Source organism: Bos grunniens, chromosome 4 (genome assembly GCF_055505025.1).
Source record: "Bos grunniens cultivar Pamir isolate PY7600 chromosome 4, Bosgru_T2T1.0, whole genome shotgun sequence".
NCBI lineage: Eukaryota > Metazoa > Chordata > Mammalia > Artiodactyla > Bovidae > Bos > Bos grunniens.
Genome location: NC_141168.1, coordinates 32,725,108 through 32,750,834, shown reverse-complemented (window position 1 = coordinate 32,750,834; position 25,727 = coordinate 32,725,108). Strand labels below are relative to the sequence as shown.

General features: G+C 39.3%; 2 protein-coding genes across 3 annotated transcripts in view; both read right to left on the bottom strand.

The window, feature by feature from the left end:
* SLC13A1 (solute carrier family 13 member 1) overlaps positions 1-25,727 on the bottom strand; it is a 115,380-nt gene that overhangs the window by 29,891 nt on the left and 59,762 nt on the right. The window contains exons 8-13 of the mRNA XM_086395835.1: positions 15,515-15,634; positions 10,632-10,730; positions 10,153-10,254; positions 6,934-7,040; positions 4,616-4,725; positions 839-1,000 (exon numbers count right to left, since the gene is read on the bottom strand). Coding sequence (XP_086251961.1) covers positions 839-1,000; positions 4,616-4,725; positions 6,934-7,040; positions 10,153-10,254; positions 10,632-10,730; positions 15,515-15,634 — 700 coding nt within the window. The remainder of the gene's footprint in view (positions 1-838; positions 1,001-4,615; positions 4,726-6,933; positions 7,041-10,152; positions 10,255-10,631; positions 10,731-15,514; positions 15,635-25,727) is intronic.
* On the bottom strand, positions 16,497-25,608 carry LOC147373903 (endogenous retrovirus group K member 19 Env polyprotein-like). 2 transcript variants are annotated; one of them, XM_086395834.1, is made up of 2 exons: positions 25,468-25,608; positions 16,497-19,609 (listed from the first exon to the last, which is right to left on the bottom strand). In XM_086395834.1, the coding sequence occupies exon 2, from the start codon at positions 19,596-19,598 to the stop codon at positions 17,466-17,468; it is 2,133 nt and encodes a 710-aa protein (XP_086251960.1). In that variant the 5' UTR covers positions 19,599-19,609; positions 25,468-25,608; the 3' UTR covers positions 16,497-17,465. The 2 variants fall into 2 exon arrangements, with proteins under 2 accessions (XP_086251960.1, XP_086251959.1); XM_086395833.1 differs by having other exon boundaries at positions 16,497-19,641; positions 25,468-25,598.

Sequence of the window (25,727 nt, the reverse complement as noted above, 5' to 3'; positions counted from 1 at the left end):
CAGAAGAGTTACTACTATTCTTAATTACCTAACTGCTCCCTGTTGAGAAATAAAGCCCTGAAAAATTCCAAATTGTATTCACTAACATTCACCCGCCTGCATTTCTTTTCTAATCGGAAGCCACTCGAGAATGCCAATGTCTGCACCTTGAGCTGGTAGCAGAACAACTCCAGAAGGGCAATCTTTCTGCATCTGAAGTGTTTTCCTTTCACCAAAATCATCTGCCCAGGGAAGAAAAACATTTTGGTTGAAGCTATTTCTCGTAATTGCCATCTAGTTGTGGAGAAGAGAGACAGTTTTCCCCTCTCTCTCTTTGCAAATCTGCTTCTTACTTATCTTTTAATATTTTTCTTAGGCTGTACAGAGCTGTGTCGGAGACATTCAAGCTTGAAGCCCGAGGTGTAAACCTGGCTTTTTATTCCCTTGCAAATCACTTATATCAAGTGCTTCTCAAAATATCAAGACATCTTCTGGAGGGAGAAGTATCAGTGTTAGAGATCTAAATATGAAAGTTGTCAGGAAGCACTGAATCCCAAAATCTTCTAGAGCTGGAAAGGGTCTGGGTTGACCCTCCCATTTATCTGTAAAGGAAAACTATGGTCAGAAAGAAGGTAGAGAGAGGGTTCTCTTAAGATCCTGCTGCTTGAACATGGAAGAAAAGAGTTCTCCTGAGTTGAGTTCTCCTGAGAAAATACCAATGTGAATAACGACCACCTCATACATTCCCTACGGGGAACAGTTCAGGCCCCAAATGATTCTACACCACAATATGAGAACATACAAAGTAGAACACTATTCTTTCAATGAAGAGAGTAAATAGGATAAATGAAATACTCACCAATGGAGATAGTATTGGAAGAAGGAGGGTAATGGTAGCTGGATTGCTGGCTACCTCTGTTAAAGATGTGACGAGCAGAGAAGATATCAGAATTATTAGCCAGACTGGTAATGAACCTAGAGGAGATAATTTATTTCCTATCCACTTAGATAGTCCTGACTCCTAAAAAAGAAATTTGCAATATGTGTTATTCATTAATAATTCATTTAATCAGACAATTTAAATATATTAAAAAGCATTATTTGACCTAAGGACTCTGTTTCTAAATTGTCATTTTAATCTTTCATATTTTCCTCTGGTTTGTTACATCTGGGTGACTATGACATTGTGAAGTTCTTAGTTATTCTTATTTTAACACCACTAACAAGCTTTAGGAAGTTTGGATTGTCTTCCCCCATTTTTTTCAGTTAAATTTTAATTCTATCTAATTACTATATATGGGTATAAAAAGCCATGTAGTACTACAGGCCTTTAAGAAAAGGAGCATCTTTTCTGGTCTTCCTCTTCCCACGTTTAAGCTGTGTTCCTCAGAGGCAACAACTTTCATTCACATTAGCTATTTATTCCTACGTTTATGTTTATGATAGCTATTTTACAAAATTCTACTTTTTCATATTTCTAAATTTTCAAATTTAGACATTATTTGGAGCAAGCATGCTTGCTCAGTTGTGTCTGACTCTTTGCAACTGCTTGGACTATAGCCTGACAGGCTCCTTTGCCTGTGGAATTTTCCAGGCAAGAACACTACAGCAGGCTGCCATTTCCTACTCCAAGGGATCTTCTTGACCCAGGGATGAAACACTGATGTTCTAATACGTACACGAAAATTCAGTTTTCTAAAACCTTCCATCATACATACATTTCCTGTCCCTGTTCCCCTTTCCCTTAAATTCATATATCAACATTTTAGGTTAAGTCAATATTTAAATGTTGCCATTATGATCATATGAATATGGTTCACAACTGAGCCACTTAGTGTACTGTGATTGCTTTAGCTGTTTTGTTTTAGTTTTTGTTTGTTTTTCCAAGAAATGATTTCCCTATTCTTCTGCTTGCTTAGTTTTTTAAGCACCCATCACTAATCCTCCAGTACACTTTCCAGTAAAAGCAGAAAACTCCTCACAAGTAGATAGACATTTCAGGTAATTGTTCTTTTTCATTTTCCCTAATGGAGATGTCGATTTTGGAATATTTCCTCCTCTTGCTACACTGGGACTAGTTGCTCTTTAGATCTACTTTACTGTTATAAAGAGACTTCTATTCACTACATTACTTATGGATCCCCTTCACCTCTTTGTGCTATGGGAATCCTGTCTTGTTAACTTCTTTGTGTTGATGGCCCACAGGACCACATCTTTTGTAACTTCCTGATAATTGGTGCCTGGAAAGTAAATTTCTTTAGTCTCTGCATGTCTGAAAACCTCTTTCTTTTCTTTTCACATTACTTTGATATATCAACCTTTTTAGAATTCTGGATGTACAAATAATTATTGCTCCATTTCCTGTGGCTTCCAGTGGGTTCTTTAGAAGCCTGATGTTTAGACCTTAGATACACTGTACATAATACAGGAAAACCAGTCACACTCAGATGAACAGATATGTTATTCTGTTTTTCTCCTACAAATGGAAGGGACAATCCTCCATTTGTGAGGTTTCACTGAGCTCCTGCACGTGTGAATTCGTACACGCATGACAAAGTAGTATGGACATCAGAAAGGCTCTCATGACAAGATCAGAAGCTGGCAAAAACATCCCCAGATCTGATAACCAGATGTTATGTATATTATTTCTAGTTTTGACTTATATTTTTGTTTGGGGTTTTGATTTTCCAATGAAAAAGACTATTTACCATTTAAATCACATTAGCACAAATTCTTCTTTAAATACATCAATATTTAAATAATGGATTTTACCTATGTATTAGATAAAATTAGATTACCTAATCTTATTAGGTAAGATTAGATGCAGTTGGAAAAGATTACATCGCATACAGTCCTTCACCTCAGGAAGCCACTGAGATCATATCATTGCGCTCATGGCTTCAAGCTGACCACTCAGAGGCAGGATGATTTTGGGCATCCCACAGAAATCTGAGGCTTTGTGCTACGATTTTCACAGCCAAGTAGAGCCCCTCTAAGGTTTCCCTACTTCTTCCAGAGAGAGAATCTAGTGAATCAGTCTAAGTCCACACCTTATAATTTCCTTCTACTGCAATTTTAGGGTCTGGCCAATGCTTTTAAAACCACTTTGAGTGACAGATATTCTGGGAAGGAGAGATGAACATATTGACATCAATACTGAAATTGCTGATTCTGACTTCCTCACAATTCAAATTAACCGATACAGGAATGGAAGTTATTTATTCTGAGAAACCAGATCTCATTACTACTGAGCTAGTAGAAAAGTACCTTTGTCTTCTATTGTTATCATTTGTACTTGAACAGTCTATGAAGCAAGTCAAATGGAGCTCAGAGTTAACACAATTTTTAAGACTTTCATGTATTACCAAATTGCTGAAAACTCAGTATCCAAATCTCATACGGAAAAACTGACAATAAAGTCAGAAGCAAAACACAGTCTTTCCTTAGACTGTCAAGAATAGGACAGAACAGGTACCTATTTGTCTTGAAAAACAGAAAAATTTAACTTTAGGGAAATTGAAGGGCTGGACCTGATATTTCTCTCACCATTGCTTTTACTTTGATGCCTGAATAAGGAAATGAAATGTTCATGAGTTTTGAGTGTTTCATGGAAGGCTACTAAGTCCAGAATAATTAAAGAGTAGAGGATTTTTATGGCATTTCAGGGTAAGATATTCCTCTTCTAGCAACCCTATAACCAGGGCAATTTCAAGGGACAAAGTTTTCCCCAGACTTTTACTTTATATCAGCTGCATAGATGATGGGCCAAAGAAATAGCCAACTTTATTTCTCATGATGATTTCATTTCTTCCTAAAATTATACTATACAGTCCATGGAATTCTCCAGGCCAGGATACTGGAGTGGGTAACCGTTCCCTTCTCCAAGGGATCTTCCCAACCCAGGAATTGAACTGGGGTCTCCTGGGTTGTAGGTGGATTCTTTACCAGCTGAGCCACCAGGAAAGCCCTCCTAAAATTAGACATAATAAATATTAAACACGGCTATGTGAAATTCTTTCTGGACTTCATTGAATAAGCATATATGAAGTAATTTTAATGTATTTAATATGTAACAAGTAATGTAATGCGGTTCTATTGTTTCTCATTTTTCTTTGGAAATATTAGGACCATGACATACTTCAGTATTCTTGCCTAGAGAATCCCATGGACAGAGGAGTCTGGCAGGCTACAGTTCATAGTGTCACAAAGAGTCATGACTGAAGCAACTTAGCATAGCACATAATTGCAGAGAAATCTGAGAGCTACTTAAATTCATCATGAGATAAGGTAAGGGTGTAAACAAAAAAAAATGTTTTACAAGGAGTCTCTATATAAGTGACTTTTACATGTTATTTTTCTTATTAAGCTTCTCTTCTAATCCTATTTCATGGATTAAGAATTATATTTATTTTTCTCTTGATATGCTGAGACATCATAAAAATGATGATTTATGCTCACAGAAATTCTTGAACTCTGGACTCACCTCATCTGTGTGGTATAGTTACTGCTTGGCTACTAAAATCTGCATCATTACAATGATGGATTGAAGTTGAGCATTCCAAAAGCTTGACTGTCCTTGTGTCCTTCTTTTGAATAGTTTAGTTAACTGCTAAGTATCTTAGACACAGAGTATTACCTCACAGCCATCTGCCAAGGCAAACCCTCCACCAACAAGAATGGCTATATCCCAGGGCATGAATGACTGGAATTCTTTCCAAGTAATCAGTGGAGAGTAATCAAAAGCAACTGAAAAACAAAAGTCCTACAGTTAAACATTGCTTAAATATTACAATATGACATTTCTTATTATCTTAAATAGCCATCTCATAAAAAGTTTTCAATATTTCTGTATTATTCTTATATAGGAAACTTGATCTGGACTTTGAATAATTTCTACCTGGCCTAGGTAAAACATTATCTTATAAAAAAAGAAAAATGCCATAACTTGGAAAACTCTTTTGCATTTTATTATAAAAAAATTAGGTAAATGATAACATCATATATAATACTATCCATTCATTCATTCATTCATTACACTAACATCTTTGCCTACCATGAGTAACAAGTGCATTGGGCTATCTGCAATCCACCATTGATTCAACAGCATCTGTGGAACATTATCATTCACTCATATTTATTTGAATATTTTATTTTTCTCATATCATGAGGAGGGTCATGATAGATTCACCAGAATTTCAGTTTAAAATAATTCAAAGTTCAGATTAAATAATTTTCTTATTATTCAGGAAACCCTTAAAATGCTCATAAAGCAATAATCGCAAGGATTTCTCTTGATATTTGGGTTCTGATAACTCCATTGATTTGCTTAGAAATAATGTCATCCATGAACATGGATTTTGTGCCCATTTAACTTTTGTGTGTATCAGGCAAACTTCTACATTGTAAGCTTTTAAGATTACTAAGAAGTCCTTTTCCTGTTTCCTTCCCACAAACTTAAACCAAACCAACTCTCATTGTTGATGGAAACTTTGGTATTTCCTGCTTGAATTAAGACCATATATCCTGTTAAATACTAACATCTCTGACTGTTCTTCTCATGTAAAACTGATTGTTTTATGTCTTCTTGTTGTTTAGTTGCTAAGTCGTGTCCAACCCTTTTTTGATCCCGTGGACTGTAGCCCACAAGGCTCCTCTGTCCATGGGATTGGAGTGGATCCACACTGGCGTGGATTGACATTTCCTATTCCAGGTGATCTTCCCGACCCAGGGATTGAACCCATGTCTCCTGCATTGGTAGGTGGATTCTTTAGGCTGAGCCACCTGGGAAGTCTGTTTTATGTCTTATCTTGCATTTTAAAACCTAATGTGAATCAGTTTATCTGAGAAGAGGAGTTAAAGAATGAGAAAAGAGGGGATGGTGGAGAGGGCAAAGCTCTTTCTGAGAGGAGGACTCAGAAGTAGGGGTCAGAGAAGTTAAGCCATGCAGAACACACTACTGCAAGCTCTTAGGGCTTTGATTGCAATGGTCAGAGACCTCGGGGTCTCATAGGAATCTCTGCTCTATATTACACAACCTTCTTATAACACATTTGAGATATGCTAGTCTCAAGTGAAGAACAGAAGGCATCTATTTCTATTCTATACTTTTTACTTATATCATGTCCTGGAAATCTGACTCATCAGTCACTCATCTATTCTGCCTCAAGAAGTCAAGTGGGCCAGTCTAACTGCATGGCAACCAGTTCCATCCCAGCAAATAAGTCAATGAATAATGAATGAATAAACAACAAAACCCCACAACTCTACCAGCCTATTTCCAAACAATTTTAAACCATCTTCCTATATTGACAACATAGGAATTTGATTACCCAAAACATTTTGTGTTAGTATAAGCATAGGCATGGATGAGAAGTGTGTGTGTATTTATACTCAAATAAGCAGACACATTTTCTTGTCCATGTGTTATGAAGACAATGAAATCTCCCATTGAATATGGTTTCTTTCTTCTGTGACACCAGGTTATGGCTAAGTGTGGGGTTGATCTGCATGTTTTCCAAGGCTACTATGAGGCTGTAAATACTCTTCCCTTGAAATTCCTCACATTTTTAGATCCTCAGCATTTATTACCAAAGGCTCATCTTGAAGTATAACTTCCAAGTTCTTGTTCCTGTGTTTGTCAATAATCAGATTATTTCTGATTATGAGCAGGACAATGAGCTTATGACAGACCAAATAGTATCACCCATAGCAGAACTCTAACTAACCATGGTATGTAAAGAAATCTACTTCTAGCTTCTACAAAGTAAGATGGTCCTTCGTATGAGGAGAGGAAGTGTGCGGTCTGAACAGGGGTTGCAGTGTGTAAACAGGAGATGTAAACCAGCAGCTGCATTCATGTCCATTCCTTCTGTTCTACAAGTTAACTGAAACCAAGGGAATTTTGTACTTTTGCTCTTCTGTCAAATTCATTCAGAATTATAAATAATACTCAACCAGTTTCTCCTGTAGGCGTAGTTTTGGTCAATCTCTTAGCTGGGATAAGAAAGAACAGGAGTCCTATAAGTAAAGCAACAGTTGAATCTGTAGCAAAACCGGGATACCTAAAAAAGATAAGTGTGTGCATTAAAAAATCCATCAAGGATTTGTATGAACTAAGCACCAATTGATTATGCAAACAGCATAGAAGTAGGAGTGGTGGTATTGGTTATTTATTCTGGATAATCCGCTCTAAAGTCTATGGATTCACAACTAAAAATGAAACTTAGTGAAAATGAAAATCTCAGACCACATCCCCATTATTTTCATAGGTCTCCTTATTTTTAAAAATCTCCTTATTTTACACATGTTGATATGCTAGGCCAAAAGTTCCCTTTCAGGTTAAGCTGACAGATCTGGTAAATAATTTCTTCTCTGGATTATTTCTTTTAATCATATTGACAAAGCATTGAGGTTGAAACAATAGGCCAAGTCCTATATAATTATCTATAAAAGGCTACTATTGAATTGTGGCAAGGCATGGATGTTTCCCAAGTCTTTTAAAACTCTTTTGTAAATTGTGAAAAGGAACTGATCTGTTTTTCTAAGATAGAACATCTGCTTCTGTGTTTATAGGCCTTGGCCATATCATACCAATGAAATAGACTCATTTGAAGCTTTGTACCCTATGAAACTCAATCAAGAATATTAATTATCAGAATGGCTTTGAGATGCTCATAGATGATCACCATACAAATTAAGAGTTATTCAGGAACAGATGGGGTCTTAGAAATACCATGCCATTCCTGCAAGTAAGACAGGTTTCCAGAATCCCCAAGTTAAGAAGCACCTGGAGACCAGATATGAATGAAACAGGAAGAAATCATTAAAAATCAGTTTTAAAAGTCAGCATATTAATTAGTGAATCTTTGAGTCTGAAAAGCAGAGTGTGTACCCTAAGATTATTTTACTACCTTGTAACTCAGCAATGCACACATAGTAAAGAGGCTTTTTATTCCTGTAATTTACTTGAACAATCTAGATAATCAAGGAAATCCATTATTTCATTCAATCTGACAATTTTATAAAGCAGTCTTTTTTCCCTAAATATAGATTTTCTTTCATTGTGGAGTGAAATGCTGCCTTGGTATAATTTATTCAAAAAATATTACCAATATTATTTTATAGTTCCTTATTTCTTTTATTTCAGTTATAATTTTTGTTGGATTTTTGCCAAATTAGGCAATTTGCCAAATTAGGCATCATGTAATCTGATTTTGTTTTATATGAAAAGACATATTGAAATCTTTCCAGGTTCAAACAGATGGAATGAAAACATGAGGTGGTAGCAATTTATCTTGATTTATCATTCTAGCATTGAAAACTCTAAATGTCTAAAATCTCTACATTACAAATATATTCTAGAGTATATATACTTCATATAAAATCAAGCCATAAATACAGAAATAATTGATCTTTAAAAGACTTTTTAAGCTATTATCATTTTATATTTAGTTTATTATGAACTAAGGTTGTCTCAATATTACAAAATATTAAGCTTAGGTAAATTTTATTTGCTCTGGCAATTTAAAAACATAATTGCCAGTTAGATGTATATATGCAAATTCTTTCCTCTTTCAAAGCTGTTTTTCTTTTCTTATTGTTTTCTCTCAGAATTTGAGACAACATGGGTGCCTCCTCAAAGCAAATACACTTTGTCTTCCTGCTACAGACAAAACATCTGAATTACATTTTCCTCCCATAAGGAGGAGAATTAGAAACTGATTATATTGAATTTCCTATTGGGGTTTCTGCCTGGTTTTTATTCGCCATTGTCTGATTTCATTTGGTTTTTACACATTGGGGTTTAGGACTCTCCCCACCTAGAATGATAGGAGTGGTGTTTTTAAAAGGAGAAAGAATCATTTTTTCTGTTGGTCTAGGTCTTATTACAAAACCATAAAGTTTAAATCAAACTATTAAACAACAGTTTTCTATGAACAGCTTGCTGTAAGTGATTGGATATTGCCTTTTGTTTAGACTTCTTGAAATGAGAAGTTTTCACCCTAATGGAAAGAAAAAGTCTATGAAGCTGCAGCTGATCCTTGAAAACATGCACCACCCTGCAATTGTTGCACTTGTGTGCTCACTAGGAATTGGCAAGCACACTTGGTGGCTTTAAAAAAATGTTGGCAATACCTATATAACCAGAAGCCTCTGATGCAAGAATTTCTTCAGTCCGTGTGGGTAGAATAGATTTGACTCAAACATTTTTAGTTTCTACCCCCACTATATGGATTTTTGTGGGGGGATGTAAGACAGGAAGTTCAAATCAGAGATCTGCTGAATTTAGGATACAGAGGACTTCAGTGAAAGACAGATTTGGAAACGTGAATCTCAAACCAAGGTATTTATACGAACATGTAGGATGGTCCTTAATTTAGCAAATTATTCTACAATCTTCCCCCTCACTTCACATGACTCAGCAGTGTCTGCTGGGATATAAATCACTGACAGATAAAGTTAACTCTGACCCAGCTTCTAACAGTAGCTTGTAAAGTCAGTCTTCTTGCTTATTCAGAGAATTCCTTGTTTATAAAATAGAGGCAGGGACAGATTTATAGGGAAATAGTACAAAAATGGACATCAGCAGAGGAAAAGACAAAATATGAACTAAATAAATAACCCTTCATAGAAATAAAAACAGGTTGGCAAAAACCACAGAATATGAATTCATATCGGGTTATTAGGAAGCACTGAGTGGTATTCAGTGCACACTTGTATTGCACTTCTTGTGGGAAGATACGACACTATTCTAAGTGCTATTATTAGCCTCAGCTTACAGATGGAGAAATTGAGAGGTAGGTGACTTGCCCGAAGTAAGTGGAAGAGCCAAGAATAGAACCAAAGCAGTGCGGCTCCAAGGTCTATACTCCTGACCATCTTAAAATATGGCTTTCCTGCAAATCATCCTTCTAATTTTGTAAGGAAGAAAATAATCTTGTCTGAAGAAGCCTTATCTTAGTTACAGGGCAGTTTGGTTCCTGGGCTTGCTGCCTTACCCTAAATTTCATTCTTTATCACTGTTTTTTTCCTGAAAAGATTAGAATTTTAAAAATCTTTTCAATGGGAAGGAAGAAAAGCAAATCTCATATAGTCTTTCAGAGTTATAGGAACCACTTAGGAGAAAAGCAGAGTATAAAACAGGAGGCGACAAATATAACAAGTAATGCTTACTCTGAAAAAAGCGCAGACCAACCAGAAACAAATCCAGGATCTCGGCTGAACCATAGCAGGGCCATTACAATGAAGAGGACTAAGGTCACAATTTCTTGATATCTGTGGGAAAATTCCAATCCTTTCATTTATTTTCTCAGTCAGAACATTTGCAGAAGCTCCCTGAACTGTTGTCAGGGAGAACGCAAACTCTGTAAAAACCGGATGTATCAATTATTTAAGAGAATCTGCAGTTAGAAGGGGGCTTTACTCCTCAATGGGCCTTTCAGCTTCTTGTCCTTCTACCTGGTAAGTTTTAGTTAGACATGGTCTGTATTTTATCATTTGGAGCTATATTGATAAAGGTTAGAACACTTGGGGCCCTTAGCAAGTATAATAAATACATTATAGACCATTATGCACACATTTGTCTTTAAACAAATACTTGCAGCATAAGCTGCATTGCTCTGTGTGTGTGTCCATGTGCATGTGTATCTTACCTTATTGGTCCAAGTTTTTGGTATTCTTGTTTAATAAATGCAGCACAAGCTTTTTGTTTGGCTGTTGGGGGTTTGCCACATTGGAACATCTCCTTAAAGCTAAAAAGAAGAGTGTGGGATTATTTGAGAGAATAGCATTGAAACGTATATATTACCATATGTAAAACAGATGACCAGTGCTAGTTTGCTGCATGAAGCAGGGTGCCCAAAGCCGATGCTCTGGGACAATCTAGAGGGATATGGTGGGGAGGGAGGTGGGACCAGGATTCAGGATTCGGGGCACACATGTACACCTATGGCTGATTCATGTTGATGTATGGCAAAAACCATCACAATATTGTAAGGTAATTATCCTCCAATTAAAATTGATTAATTAATTTAAAAAGAATAATTAAGCTTGTTAAAGAATTTTCCCTTTATAGAAGATATGTGTGTGAAAGTGTCAGAAAATATAAAGCTCCCCGCTAGTAACAAAAACCTGTGCTTTTTGCCTATCCCTCTGCCTCTTTCTCTGAATTTTCTCTCCCCTCTTTTCTGTTTTTTCCTGGTTTGCTTAATTTTCAATGCCTAACTGTCATTCCATAACTCCCATGACATCATCTGCTAAGCTCTTCCAAGTCCTTTGGCATCATTGGAATTTTGCTATGTGCCACTCATGTCTAATTTAATACTTTATTACATACCGTTAAATATTTTAATATATTTCTTAAGTGTGATTGTTAATTTTCATAGAAAAGTTTTATCTCACTAGTGAGAATTATTAGAGAATGGGGGCTGTAGCATGTATTTGGGGGTGGGCAGTAATTCTAAACACTGGCACACAGAGTAAATACTTGACTCATTAACTCTACAGTAGCTTTGTCAGGCTTACAAGATAGTTGGTTGCTAGATCCATCGATTTTCATACAATATGCTAAACTCCAGTTATACTTTAGGCACACAAGTCACATACACTGATCATGAACAGAGTCCAAACTAGGTCTATTTTCAGAAATAAAATCTATTCTATTACATTTTTCTTTGCATTTCTTTACTCCTTATGTTCTAATGGCATCAACCAGATAATCTTCCAATTTACTTCTAACAGTAACGGTCAGTGTCTATTTCTTTTAGCTGCTTACTTTTAGTGACCCCTATCTCCTGTGACTAATTCTTCTATCCTGAAGTCCAGGGTCCTCAAAACCTTGAACAGCATTTTGTGAAGTGTTGCTCTAAATCTTGATTTAAAAATATCCCTCCAGAGGAAGAAACAAATGGAAAACTGGCCAGATTCTCATGGATTATCTTTTGGAAAATATGAGTAGCTCAGTTAGATTATGTTATATGTTGGTATGGAAAGCATTTGTGGGTATATATCCAAAGGGAACTGACATCTACATTTTTAATAAATATCTGCATTCAAATGTTCATTGCAACATTATTCACAACAGTCGAGATATGGAAACAACTCAAATGTCCTTGGATGGACAAATGAATAAGAAAAAGAATAAAAACTATTCCACACATATATAGTGGAATATTATTTAGCTATGAAAAGGAATGAAGCACTGATACATGCTACAATGTGGATGAACCTGGAGAACATTATGCTTAATGAAATATCAGACACAGAAAAGAAAATACTGCATGATTTTCCTTCTATGTGGAATCTAAAATAGTTAAACACATAGAAGGAAAGAGTAACATGGTATATTCCAAGGGTTAGGATAAGAGGAAAATGAGGAGATGTTGGCTAAAGGGTACGAAGTTTCAGTTATGCAGAAAAAGTAAGCTCTGGATGCCTCTGTGCTAAGTTGCTTCAGTCGTGTCCAACTCTTTGCAACCCTATGGACCATAGTCCTCCAAGTTCTTCTGTCCATGGGATTCTCCAGGCAAGAATACTGGAGTGGGTTGCCATGCCCTCCTCCAAGCTCTGGATATCTCTGTACAAATAGAGACTATGATGAACAGCAACAATAATATACTTAAAATTTTGCTAAGAGGGTTGATCTTACGTGAAGAGTTTTTATTACAAAAGGAGGGGGAAAAAAGCAAAAGGGGTAGGGATAAACTTGGAAGTGATGGATGAGTTTATGGCATTGATATTGATGATGGTTTCATGGGTGTATGCTTATCCCCAAACACAGTAAGTTTTGTATACATTTAGTAACTACAGCTTTTTGTATGTCAAGCACACCTCAATAAAGCAGTTTTAAAAAAAGAAAGGAAGCAACGACATATTCTTCTGTAAAATTGCTGAGGGTAAACATGGCTATTTATGAAAGAGTAGATGGGACGAGGACTGGGGGAGGAGGGCAGTTATCACATGAAGACACGTTATATTTATTTTTCCGCAGTTCTGTTACTCAGATATGTTTGGACTGTTATTACCTTTGCAGGGGCAGAAATTCCTCAATTCTTAAGTCATCCATCCTACACATTCATAATCACCCACATGTACCCCCCACCCAATGAACATGATTAGATGATCACTGTTGCATTTAGGATCAAAAAAGTAATATTTAATTTTTATAGCCTCCATTAAATGATTGACTAGTGCCAGTCTTGAAATTTTCCTCTTGTCAGAATATAAATTCTACCATTAAAAGAAACTAACCTGTGGACCACCTTGAGAGCCATCAATAGAATTTTTTTTTTTAAAGTAGATTTAAAGAAGAGTCTTCTTAGAAACTGTTTTCTACCCAGTAAACTGCCTATGTTCTTTGTCACTTTGCTTGAGGACGATCAACAGTTAAGTCAAAATCCAAAGCGTCTTTGCTACAAACGAAGGTTAATGCCTTCGCAATGGAACTGATGAAGCATATGACAATGCATCAACCTCTCCATTGAAATAAATCCTGTGGCACTGACAGATGAGCTTCACTTCCCAAATAGGTTGGGGTCATTTATAATGGGTGAGTTAACTGTGTTAATACCCAATGTGCTCATCAGAATGTCTGGTGGCCGGCCAGGGGAGGGGCTGATCATTTCTGTTTGTTGATCTAAAACCTCTGGAGGTGAACACACTGGCAGATCGAAAAGGACACTGAAAAATTAGCTGGAGCATAAATCTGTGCCATGTGTAACCAACACTGGACAGCAAGGGGACTGTTTCAACGTGCCACTGATCATGATTTATGGACTTGGCTAGTATATGCACTTCACAGGATGTTTTTCATCACGGAGAAACACATTTCAGGGCCTCTGCCCATTATCTTCTTAATTTCTCCTTTTTAAGTGGTGGGCCACTTCAAAATGATGATAAGGGTCGCCTACATATTTTATAAAGTCGTTATATGTAGCCAAAAAAGAACAAAACAGCTGGGGTCTGAGACCAGATGCTTTCTCCTTTGGTCTGGGATTCCAGTCCCCTGCATCCTGTGTTGTTACCTGCGCAATTGAATAGACCCCCAAAGGCCTGGATTTCCAGGAAGGGGCATTTAGTATGCAGCTGGCCTCTTCCCTCTGATGCCCACCTGCCGTAGGCAGTGACATTCCACACATTGGCTCCAGCGGGAGTGCGGCCTCACACTGCTCCCGCAATCTGGACAAATAGATTGTTCAAAAAAACCATCAGTACTATCTCCCCACTACTAACAAAACTGGCAGTTCTGGAGAAAAACCAGGAAGAGGAAAGGAGAGGGAAGAATATCAGTCCTTACATGATGAAGCTTGGAAAATGTGGGCACAGGTATGGAACATGACTCCACAGGAGTGTTTGGCTATTCAGAGGAAGTACAGAAAGCTGACTTCAGTCTCCCCTGCAGTGGATAACATGCTGTTTCATTCATAGGTCCTTGAAGTTATTTAAATAAAACCTTATAAAGATAAAGTTGAGTAACTTCCCTGGAGGTCCAGTGGTTAAGATTCCGCACGTTCACTGAAGGGGGTGCGAGTTCCATCCCTGGTTGGGGAAATGCCTCTCAGGGTGGCAAAAAAAAAAAAAAAAAAAAAAAAATGAAGTTGAATTGGTTTGTTTCTTCATGAAAAAAATCCTGAAGATTTGATAAACAGCACTTTCCCCTTTCTTTGTGGGTATTGTTATATGTGTTGAATCTCTGAGGCAGCATTTTAGATTTTGCTGTAGAACCCTGCATAATTTGAAATGCTTGGCAGGCATTTGAGTCATGTAACTCTTTGGTACTTATGAACCACTAACTTCAGTCGCAGCCAAGGTAACATCTGCAAATTCTCTGGCTCTTGATTGATCAGCGTTTCCTACTTTGACTTCTCTATATTCAACTAGGGCCCATCCATATTAGAATTACAGAGTTGCAAGTGAGCTGGTTAAGTCTTCTGGTTAAATTCTAATGGCTTAGTTGAAGATATTGAGACTGAGAATGGATCAGGACTTGCAAAGATCACTCATCTGTCTTGTGAGAAGCCACAACTTTGTCCCTGGTCTCCTGATTCTCAATCCAATGTTCTTTCCACGGAGCATGCTCTCAGATTTTTGTTTTAGTTTTTCAAGGGCACGTCAATGTTAGTACAATGTTAGGATGAAACAGGAAGCTCTGCATGCTACAGTTTAAAGTTACTTGATATCTTGAGGAAATCCACACATTACACCAAAGAGAGGAGCAAAATTTCTTAAAATTCTGCTTTAACGGGCAGGCTGGGTCCTCACCATAACGAGCTTCATATGTCCTTCTGGCTTATTAATATCTTAATGGCTTAGGATCAGAGGAGACCAAGATAGACTTTCTGTCTACAAACTCTCTTCCATAGATGATATTCTAGAGTATCCATAATGCAAGTGTTCATACGTATCAGTTTTGTGGGGAAGAGAAACACAGAAATGCAGCATGCATGAAATAGGTGTAAAAGCCCTGGATGAGGGGCTGAGAACATGGAACCCAGACACCAATAAATAAAGACCTGATTAACATGGAATATGTACTCACTTGAATCCTAGGAAAAACCACTGAAGCCAGATCCAAGACAAGAGGAGAATAATAATGGCAGCCGGGAAGGACATTATAAACCATGATCCAAAGTTGATGCACTGGCAGTCGGGATAGCGCCTGCGTGAGAATACAGAAAAGTGTTCACGGGAGGAGTACAAGTGGAATCATTTCTGATGGTCTGTGAGAAGCAGCACTTCCCGTCTTTCCTGCGATAGCAGCCAAGAAAGAAGATGTTGGGTGGTGGTGGGGGGGCATTCCCTACTAAATACAGGAGTTAGCTTTGCTCCTCATCTCTTGATTCTGTCACTGCATGGTTATTCATGCTTCTCACAAAAATGAGAGCAGATACATTATGACTTTTGATCCCTTTGAGAAAGTGTTTACCAAAGAACCTAGCACAGTACCTGATACTCATGGAATTGCACAAGAGATGGGGACACGTGGGTGTGTGCGTTTTGTTATTTGTATTCAAATCATCAGTACATGAGTGAAGAAAGACAAACAAGCAGACCTGGGAACAGGTGAAAATTGACTTAAGAGAACTGCATGTATCCATCACCATTTCATCTTGGGAGATTGCCGGGGACCAGCCCCGGCTGAACCAGGGTATTCGAAGGAGAGACGGCGTAGGCGAAGATCAGGAAACAATTGCTTAATTAAACGTTAATTAAGGATATAAAGAGTAATAGAATGAGGATAGCTCAGTAAAATTCAGTGAAGAAAAGAGGCTGAAATAAGGATAGCTCAGTAGGAAAATTCACTGAAGAAAAGAGACTGAATAAAATTCCAAAGCAGGGAATTAATGTCACCTACGAAGGCCGCAGGCGTCCTCCCGTTCTCCCGAAGGAGAGGAGACACTAAGGCCTCCCCGGTCGGATCTTAGAAGCCCAGGCAAAATTAGTAGGCTTGACAAGCTTCCCTGCCTCAGAGGAAAAATTTAGCTAGAAGGTGAAAGAAAGAACGACATGGGGACACCAAATTCCGGTGAACAAAAAGGAGGTACTTTATTTTCCAAAGCAGTTTTATACCTTAAGTTGTGCATAGAGGATAATGGGGGAAGGGGTAGAGGCATGCAAAGACAGCAGTTCCTGATCCTTATCGAAGTCAGGCTTTCAAACTTATCATATGCAAAAGTTTAGGTGATTTACATCATCTTCTGGCCAGGAAGCCTGTTAACATTTTAAGAAACTTATTTTTCTCTAAAGGTGATTATTTTAAAGTCAGGCGCCAGCCTCCAAAAAGCATTGGAGAAAGTTGCATTCCTATAGGGCAAAGGTGAGGTGGGCTCAATCAAGAAAAGAATTAACTCAAGGGTCCAAGATTATAAACATTGAGGCGACTGCTTACATTTCTATACACCCATTATATCAATCAATACACCGCCAAGGACACAGTAGGTAAGGGATATGGAGACTTAGCAGCAAACATTGGCCCAACAAGTGAAAAACCCTTCACCAATACAATTTCTAATCAATCTTTTAACTACTCAAAGGAATCTGTGTTTAGACAGTTTAGAACATCTCCTGCCTCTCACAGTTGGGAGGCTCTGAACAATCACATGTTGCCGGAAAAAACCTATTCAGGCAGGCTAGAGGACTTCCAAAGGAGTTTGTAGGTTGAAACACTGTCACACCCAAGAATTATTAACTGGAGCTGTAAGCTAACTCTTTTTGCAGAGAGAGGTAGTGGGGGACAGCCCCCCGTAAAGTCAGAGGTGTAGGTGACAGCACAAAGCAGAAAGTAGGCAGACTCTGGTTTTGGGGGTAGATTGCTCGAGAATTTCCAGGGAGACTCCTGAGGCTTGATCCCGCCTTTGCGTATGCCGAGCCTCCTTCCTCATGACCTTTGTCATGGGCGGAGTTCCTCACGCTGGCTACCGGCAGTGATAGAATTCCAGTTGAGCTATTCCAGATCCTGAAAAGTGCTGCACTCAATATGCAATATGCACTCAATATGCAATATGCCGGCTCCCGGCATCTCCCCCTTTTTTATTTCTTAAAACAGCCAGATGCAGCTCAGTCGCGAGCTTCTGAATATTCTGCCGAAGAATCCTGACAATACAAGGAAGAACGATTATGAGAAGCAAAATTAAAGCACCAGCAGCGATGTATCCAAGGATATTAGACAGAATGTTTTTTCCTGAAATGAAGTTAGAGAAAGTGTGAAAAAAGTCATTAGCTGCTCCAGCGGCAGTAAAATCCAGTTGAGAGTGTTCCAGGGTCTGTATTTGATTATGAAGTTTCCCTAAGTCCAGGCCAATGTCAGAGCTGTTCCAAACACCTGAGATATGATTTTTGATTTTTTCCCATTCATAATCTGTCTCGTTTACCTTTAAAGATGTCACGCATATCCACCGGTAATCAGCGTGGCAAGACAGAGCCATTTTCACTTTTAAAGCCTGTAACTCAGTCCCAATATGCATTATTGCCTCTTCTAAGGCGTCTACTCTCATCTCCAATTTTCTATCTATAACCTCCTGTGTTGCTAGAGTTAAAGAGACATTTTTAGACATAGCATTAACATATTGGGCAGTATGCACTTGTTGAGTCAATGATATCGCTGCTGCAGTAACAGAAGTAATTGCTGCTATCAAAGCTGATATTCCTAAAATAAGTAAGCCCACAAATCGCCGTTGTCGCATTAAATCTTGTAGTTGTTGTAACACGGCGAGGCCGTAATTGTCATACCAGTGGCTAGTCACTGTCACAGGTATCATGAGATAGGGTGGGCGTTGTAACACCACAAAAGAGCAAACATTATATTGAGGGGTCAAACAAGATGAAAGCATACATTGTTCACAGGTTACTATATTAGGTCCACCTGAATAATTCATGCGTACATTAAGTCTCTTGGAGTCATTAGTAAAAAGAAAAACATAAGGGGAGGGCAGACAAGCTAAAACAGAATAAGTAGAATTGCTATCTGGGCGGTATAAGGAAACAGGAGCAGTAGCAGCAAGGGCTTTCCAAATTTCAGGTTGCCAATAGGTCTGTTTCTTAGTCGTATAAGACAGCATAGGAGGAACAAATTGATTACGATGCCTTCTAGTGGCATGTATTGGCCAAGGAAGAGGAATCCTATCCCAATTCTCAAATCTGCCCTCAAATGTATTATTGGCTAATGGATCCTCACCTGGATTCGGGTTGCTCCAGTCCTGAATAGTATAATCTCTACCTCCTGGTATCCTATAATCAATCCTTGAATCATAAGTACAAGATGTCCAAGTTGGATATCCTGTATGACTGTCTATGGTGTTCCATACTTTGTCTGAAGGAGCAACCTTATAACAATTCGGATATTTAGGTGGAGATTTGAAATGCAGGGTTACATAGGGGTCAAGAATCCCGGGCATACGAGCCAATAATACCCAAGCTGACCGATGATGTAAAGACCAGGAATCTGTTATAATTATTTTTTTAGAGGCCCCAACACATCCTTCTTTGGCGGGGGTAATAAAGCTTCTAGGGTCATTGGGGAAGTTAAAGCAAACAGGGAAATCACCTGTTAATCCCCTGAAGGTATAATTGAAGTTAATAGGATATTTATCTCTAGTGTAAGAAGTATAGGATCCTCCCAAGAGCTGAGGTTGGTCTGTGTTGACCCGTATAGGCTCATTATCCCAAGTAACAACTTGGAAAGTTGGAGGATCTGGGAGATACGCCCAATATTTGGTTGGAATAGGAGAGGCGCTTACCTGACAGGAAAGCAAAGCAAGCATGGCAATAAACGTTTTCTCAGGAGAAGCTGGAGATCCCTGTAAGGAAGCTATTCCCCGTGCCTGGTGGCAGAGTGTTTTTATTTGTCCCCAAGTAGGTATGGAGGCATTCTGGGTCGCCTGAGTCAGGCGGCCTGACACCCTTTTGTGAGGCAAAGGATCGGGGGGAGCAATATCTTGTATGTGAAGTTGAGACATCTGCTTGGTGGGCGGATCTGTTCCTTGTTCATCCGGGATCTCCGTTGTCAGTTGTCCCGACTCCGGCGGCGTTTCCCGTGCTGGCGCGGGGAGTGAAGGCAGAGGAGGTCCCTTCCTTTTTCGGGGTCGCGGCAGCCGGGGAATCCGGTATCCGAGGGGCTGAGACATGGCGAATCAATCTGTCGGGAACCCAAATTGGAGAATCTGCGTCCTGTGGAAAAATGCAAGCATATCCTCGACCGCTGGTTAACAATGGGTCGGGACCTTTCCATTGTCCGGAAAGGAGGTCCTTCCATTTAACTAATGGTTTTGCATTCAGCTGCTCCGGGCACCAATGGCGAAGCATTGCAGTAGTTCCGGCCGAATCAGCATTTAAAATATTTATTACAAAAAGAGCATGTTGCAAGATTTGATGGGGAGAGCTATACTTAAACTCCCCTTCTTTTAATTTTTGAATTTGGATTTTTAATGTTTGGTGTGCTCTTTCCACAATGGCTTGTCCCTGGGGATTATAAGGGATGCCTGTATTATGTTTAATTTGAAACTTCATACAAAATTCCTGAAAAGACTTAGAAGTATAAGCAGGAGCATTGTCAGTTTTCAAAGCTTTTGGTAGGCCCAAATATGAAAAACAAGTAAAGAGATGTTGTATCACATCTTTAACTGCCTCTCCGGTACGAGCAGTTGCAATAATAACGTGAGAAAAAGTATCTATAGTTACATGAACAAAAGACAATTTTCCAAATGAAGAGATATGAGTTACATCCATCTGCCAGAGTGCATTGGGCTTAAGACCGCGAGGATTAACTCCCATAGGTAGACTATTATAAACAGTGGGGCAGTGTAAGCAAGAACGCACTATCTCTCGAGCAGTCTCTCTGGGAATTTGGAATTGATATCTTAAAGCAGTAGCATTTTGATGATGAAGTGAGTGAGAGGCTCTGGCCTCCTCAATCACAGTAGCCACTGTATTTCTGGTTAACAAGTCAGCCAAATCATTAAAGGCATTTAAAGGGCCGGGCAATCTGGAATGAGCCCGAATGTGTCCAATGAAAAATATTTTATTTCTTTTCCAAATTTGTTGCTGTAATTTAGTTAACAAATGAAATATGGTAGTTTTATTTTCAGGCAAAACCGCAGTTTCAATGTGTGGAAACAACCTGACAATATACTGAGAATCAGAATAAAGGTTAAATTCCTCATCTGCAAACATAGCAAAAGCCTCTATGACTGCTGTTATTTCAGCTCTTTGAGCTGAAGTTTCCTGTGTTTGTAAAACCTTTTGGTGATCTTTAGTAACTATGGAGGCTTTACCGTTTGCTGACCCATCAGTAAAGGCTATCTGAGCATTTGGGATAGGAGACTGTTTGCATCTGACGGGAAAAGTAACTGGATGTTTGGACATAAAATTCAGCAAAACATGTGAGGGTAAATGATGCAAAAATTGACCATAATAATTTCCTATGGCAATCTGCCAATCCTCATCAAACATTAGAAGAGCATCAAGTTGTTCCTTATTATATGGAATTACAATCTCTGCTGGCTCTTTGCCAAATAGTTCAATGCTCCGCTTTCTTCCTTTCAATATCAACGTAGCTATCAGTCCTGGATAAGAAGCTACTACCTTTTTAGCTTGGGTGGGGAGATGGACCCATTCTAGGGGGCCGCTTTGCCATAAAACTCCCGTAGGTGCAGTTGGAGTAGCTAGGCAAAGGAATTGCCAGTTTGCTTGTAAATTAACTCTTTTTACATAGCTATCAGATAAAGCTGCTTCCACTTTCTCTAAGGCCTCCTGAGCCTCAGCAGTTAATTGTCTCTTAGAAGTTGGATCAGGATCCCCGCGTAAAATGTTAAAAAGAGGTTTTAATTCAGCAGTGGTTAATTTTAAATAAGGTCTGATCCAATTAATGTCGCCTAAAAGTTTTTGATAATCATTTAAAGTAACAAGGTGATCTTTTCTCAATTTTAATGGGGCATGAGTCACAGTTTCTGAATTGATAACCCGTCCTAAGTAAGTTATGGGCGGATTGACTTGAATTTTCTCTGGGGCAATTTTTAAGCCTCTGTCTGTTAATGCCAGGGTCAAATCCTGGAGGACAGTTTGTAAATGAGCTCTATCAGGGTGAGCTATTAAAATATCATCCATATAGTGAATCATATAGACCTGTTCATATTTAGCTCTAACATCTTCTAAAGCAGCATTAACAAATTTTTGACATAGAGTAGGGCTATTTTTCATTCCCTGGGGCAACACTTTCCATTGAAACCTTAAATGAGGCTGTTTAAAATTTTCTGCTGGTAAACTAAAGGCAAATCGCTTTTTATCCTCAGCATTTAAGGGGATGGTGAAAAAACAATCTTGTAAATCAATTACGATTATATTATATCCCTCTGGGACGGCTACAGGGGAAGGGAGTCCAGGTTGTAGGGCCCCCATGTCCTCCATGGTGGCATTAATGGCTCTTAAATCCTGTAAAAGTCTCCATTTACCAGATTTTTTCTTAATGACAAAAATAGGAGTATTCCAGGGGCTTATTGGAGGGCTCAATATGTCCCAATTCTAGTTGTTCAGAAATTAACGCTTTGGCTGCCAGTAGTTTTTCTTTAGTCAGAGGCCATTGTTCTACCCACACTGGGTCCTGAGATTTCCAAGTAATGGGGTCGGCAGCAAAAACAATGGCCTCCATCAAAAATTTGGATACCCTAATCCAGCACGGAACTTTCGAGGAGCAGGGCAAATCAGCTCAGTTATTCCTGTCTGCTGTTTACCTAACCCTTTTGAAGGGTCATAGCCCATTTGTAGCATTTGAAAAGTTACTTTATCATCAGGGCTAAAAAGTAACATGCCCACTTGAGACAGCACATCTCTCCCCCACAGGGAAAAGGGGAGCGAAGGAATCACATATGGTTGGAATGTTCCACGGGTATTCTCAAATTGCCAGTCTAAAATTTTTGCACTTTTAGCTACTGCAGGAGCTCTTCCTATGCCCACCAAATCATTTTCAGTAGTATGTGTGGGCCAGGAACTGGGCCAGTCTTTCCCAGAAATACAAGAAACGTCTGCTCCTGTATCTAATAGTCCTTCAATAGACTTGCCACTAACGAAAATAGATTTCATAGGACGCTTCTTAGTAATTTCTGTTACCCAAAAAGCCATGTCACTAGATCCAAATCCTTTGTCCTGCCTTTCCTTTTGGGTGGCTGTTTGCCCAATTGCAGTATGATAAGGCAAAAGTAAAAGTTGGGCTATTCTCTGTCCCTGATGTATTTGGAAAGTTTTAGTTGGGGGTGAAATCATTATCTGAATTTCTCCTGTATAATCTGAGTCAATTACTCCAGGAATAATTGTAAGACCTTGCATAGCTAAGGAACTTCTGCCTAATATAATTCCTACCAAGCCAGTTGGTAATGGGCCTTTAACTCCTGTAGGGATTTTAATAGTGGGGCTATCTGGAGTTAATATTGTTGAGGTGGTGGAACTGAGGTCCAGTCCTGCACTGCCTGGGGTTGCTCTGATGAGCTCTGCGACGGGACGAAGGGAATGAATGGGTTCAGTGAGGCTGCCCCAATCGTTGTCGGGGCCTGGGGCTGGCCCCTCAACCCGTTTCCCGACTGCTGGTCGGGGCCTAAAAAGACTCCATTTCTATGAAATCTTGACCTACAGTCCCTTGCCCAATGATATCCTCTCTGGCAGCGAGGACAGAGAGACCTAGGATACGTGGGCTGGGGGGCAGGATTTTGCAGAGCAGACACGACTGGTTGGGCAGGGTTAGGCGGATAAGAACTAGGTGGTCTTTGAGGGCAGGCACGAGAAATGTGTCCCACCTGACCACAGGAAAAACAAGTTCTAGGCAATGCATTCCTATTTTGGTTATTGGGATCGCCTTGTGTTGGTTTATTCTTATTAGTAAAAAAGGATTGGACTGCTTGCTGATAGGAATTCCCTTTCATTGCTGCAGCTATAGCAACACCCTGTAGCATTGACGGTCCTACATCTGCACACTGCTTTATATAATCAATTAAAGTTCCAGATCTTCTTATAGGGCGTAAAATAGCCTGGCAGGTAGAATTAGCATTTTCAAAGGCCAATTGTTTAGTCAATAATTTGGCTGCCTCAGAATCAGAAATTATTCTCTGGACAGCTTCTGAAAGCCGTGAGACAAAGTCTTCAAATGGCTCTTCTGACTTTTGTTTAATATTAGATAGAGCAGTACCTGATGCATTACCATCGGGCAATGAACGCCAGGCAGTAAAAGCACAATTAGCTACCTGTCGTATAGCAATTTTATCTAATTTCATCTGTTCATTAAGCGAGGGGTAGTCAACTTGTCCAAGTAGCATAGTTTCAGTGATATATTGAAGCTCTCCCTCCTGGTTGCTAAGAGCACACATGCGAGCGAGATCATCATATTCAGATTTCCAGAGTATGAAATGTCCTCCAGACAGGCAGGCCCTAGCAATTGTTTTCCATTCTCGAGGTGTTAACCATTGACCTGCTAAATTTTCTACCAGCTGCATCGTGTATGGGGCTTTAGGCCCATACGAGACACATGCATTTTTAAGTTCTTTTACCAATTGAAAAGAAACGGGCTCCCAGCCGAGAGCCTTTTGTTCGTCTTCATCATTGTCAAAAATTAAAGGGAAACAAGCCTGGAGTTGGGGATCGAATTTGTCGCCAGGGGCAGAAAAGACCCGTCTCTGTCTCCGTGGAATCGATAGTGGAGCATTCCCACTTCGATAAGGAGGTGGCGGAAGTGTTATGGGTTTAATATCTTGTGGCCTGCATTTCATGTCCTTCGGTATGGGACCTGCTTGGCTTGGTATGGGAGGTGGTGGCAAAGACATAGGTTCCGTATTTCCTGCTCTGTACTCTGGAGCTCTTTGGACTGTTTGGTATTCAGAGGTTACAAATGGATTAACTGGGAAGGTGTCCTGTGAATTCCTAGGGGCATATGGCCTGATAGGAGAAATTTCCCTTAGGCTCCTTGGAGCAGATGGCCTGATAGGGGAAGTTTCTCTTAGGCTTTTTGGGGCGTCTTTGTTTAAGAGATGCCAATCTTCATCGGAGTGATATTTAGCTGTTATCTCATCTAAATTCTCTTTTCCTTTTGGGGAAGACTGATCTCCTTTCTCATCCCTGTCTTTAAGTTGTTCCTGAGTAGTCATGGCTGCTAACATTTTTCTTAGTTGCCGATAGTCAGGCGGGTCTTCGTTTTTCTCATTTTCCTCAGGTTTAACTACAGTTTCAGCCTCATTTTCCTCTTTAACGGTTACTCTTTTAGATTCAGGGGCAGGTTTAGCTACAGCATTTTCTTCACTATCCCTTTTAAGATGTACTTTTTCTGAATCCGGGGCAGGGTCTAAGACATCTCTAATGATATTCCATAAGGAAAAGGTGTCATTAGGCACCTTTTCTGAGCCATGTTCGGCATGGTAAGTTTTTAGCTGTTTTCCTACTTTCTCCCAGACATCTAAGTTAACAGAGCCTTCATCTGGAAACCAGGGACAATGCTCTTGTACAAAGGAAAAAAATGATTGAATGGTAGATTTTTTAACTTTGATTCCTCTTTTATTTAATAACTGTAAAATTACTCCTATAAAGAGCTGTCTTTCATTTGATTCAGTGTTACCCATGTCAGAAAATTAAATATAATAGAAGATAAAGCTTTTAGCTTTTTAAAAGATCAGGCTCTTCTTTGGCCTTTTAACTTCAGAAAACCGTTTTCTTTCTCTAAGTCTAACTCTTTAACACTTTCAACACTTCCCACTCCTCTCGCCCTGTCTATCCTACAGGGGGGTCCGCGGCACCCTTGAGTGGGGTCCTAGCCGTCCCGAACTCTGGAAGAACAATAGGGCTGGTGACCCAGATTGTTCCGGGGGAGGAACAGTAGGCTGGTGACCCAAACTGTTCCAAGGGAGGAGCAGTAGGGCTGGTCACCCAAACTGCTCCGTGGGGGAACAAGAGGGCTGGTCACCCAGTTGTTCCGAGAACGGGGAGCAATAGGGCTGATGGCTCTGATTGCTTTGGGGAGCTTACCTTCGAAAGTCCCTGTTTCGGGCGCCACCTGCCGGGGACCAGCCCCGGCTGAACCAGGGTATTCGAAGGAGAGACGGCGTAGGCGAAGATCAGGAAACAATTGCTTAATTAAACGTTAATTAAGGATATAAAGAGTAATAGAATGAGGATAGCTCAGTAAAATTCAGTGAAGAAAAGAGGCTGAAATAAGGATAGCTCAGTAGGAAAATTCACTGAAGAAAAGAGACTGAATAAAATTCCAAAGCAGGGAATTAATGTCA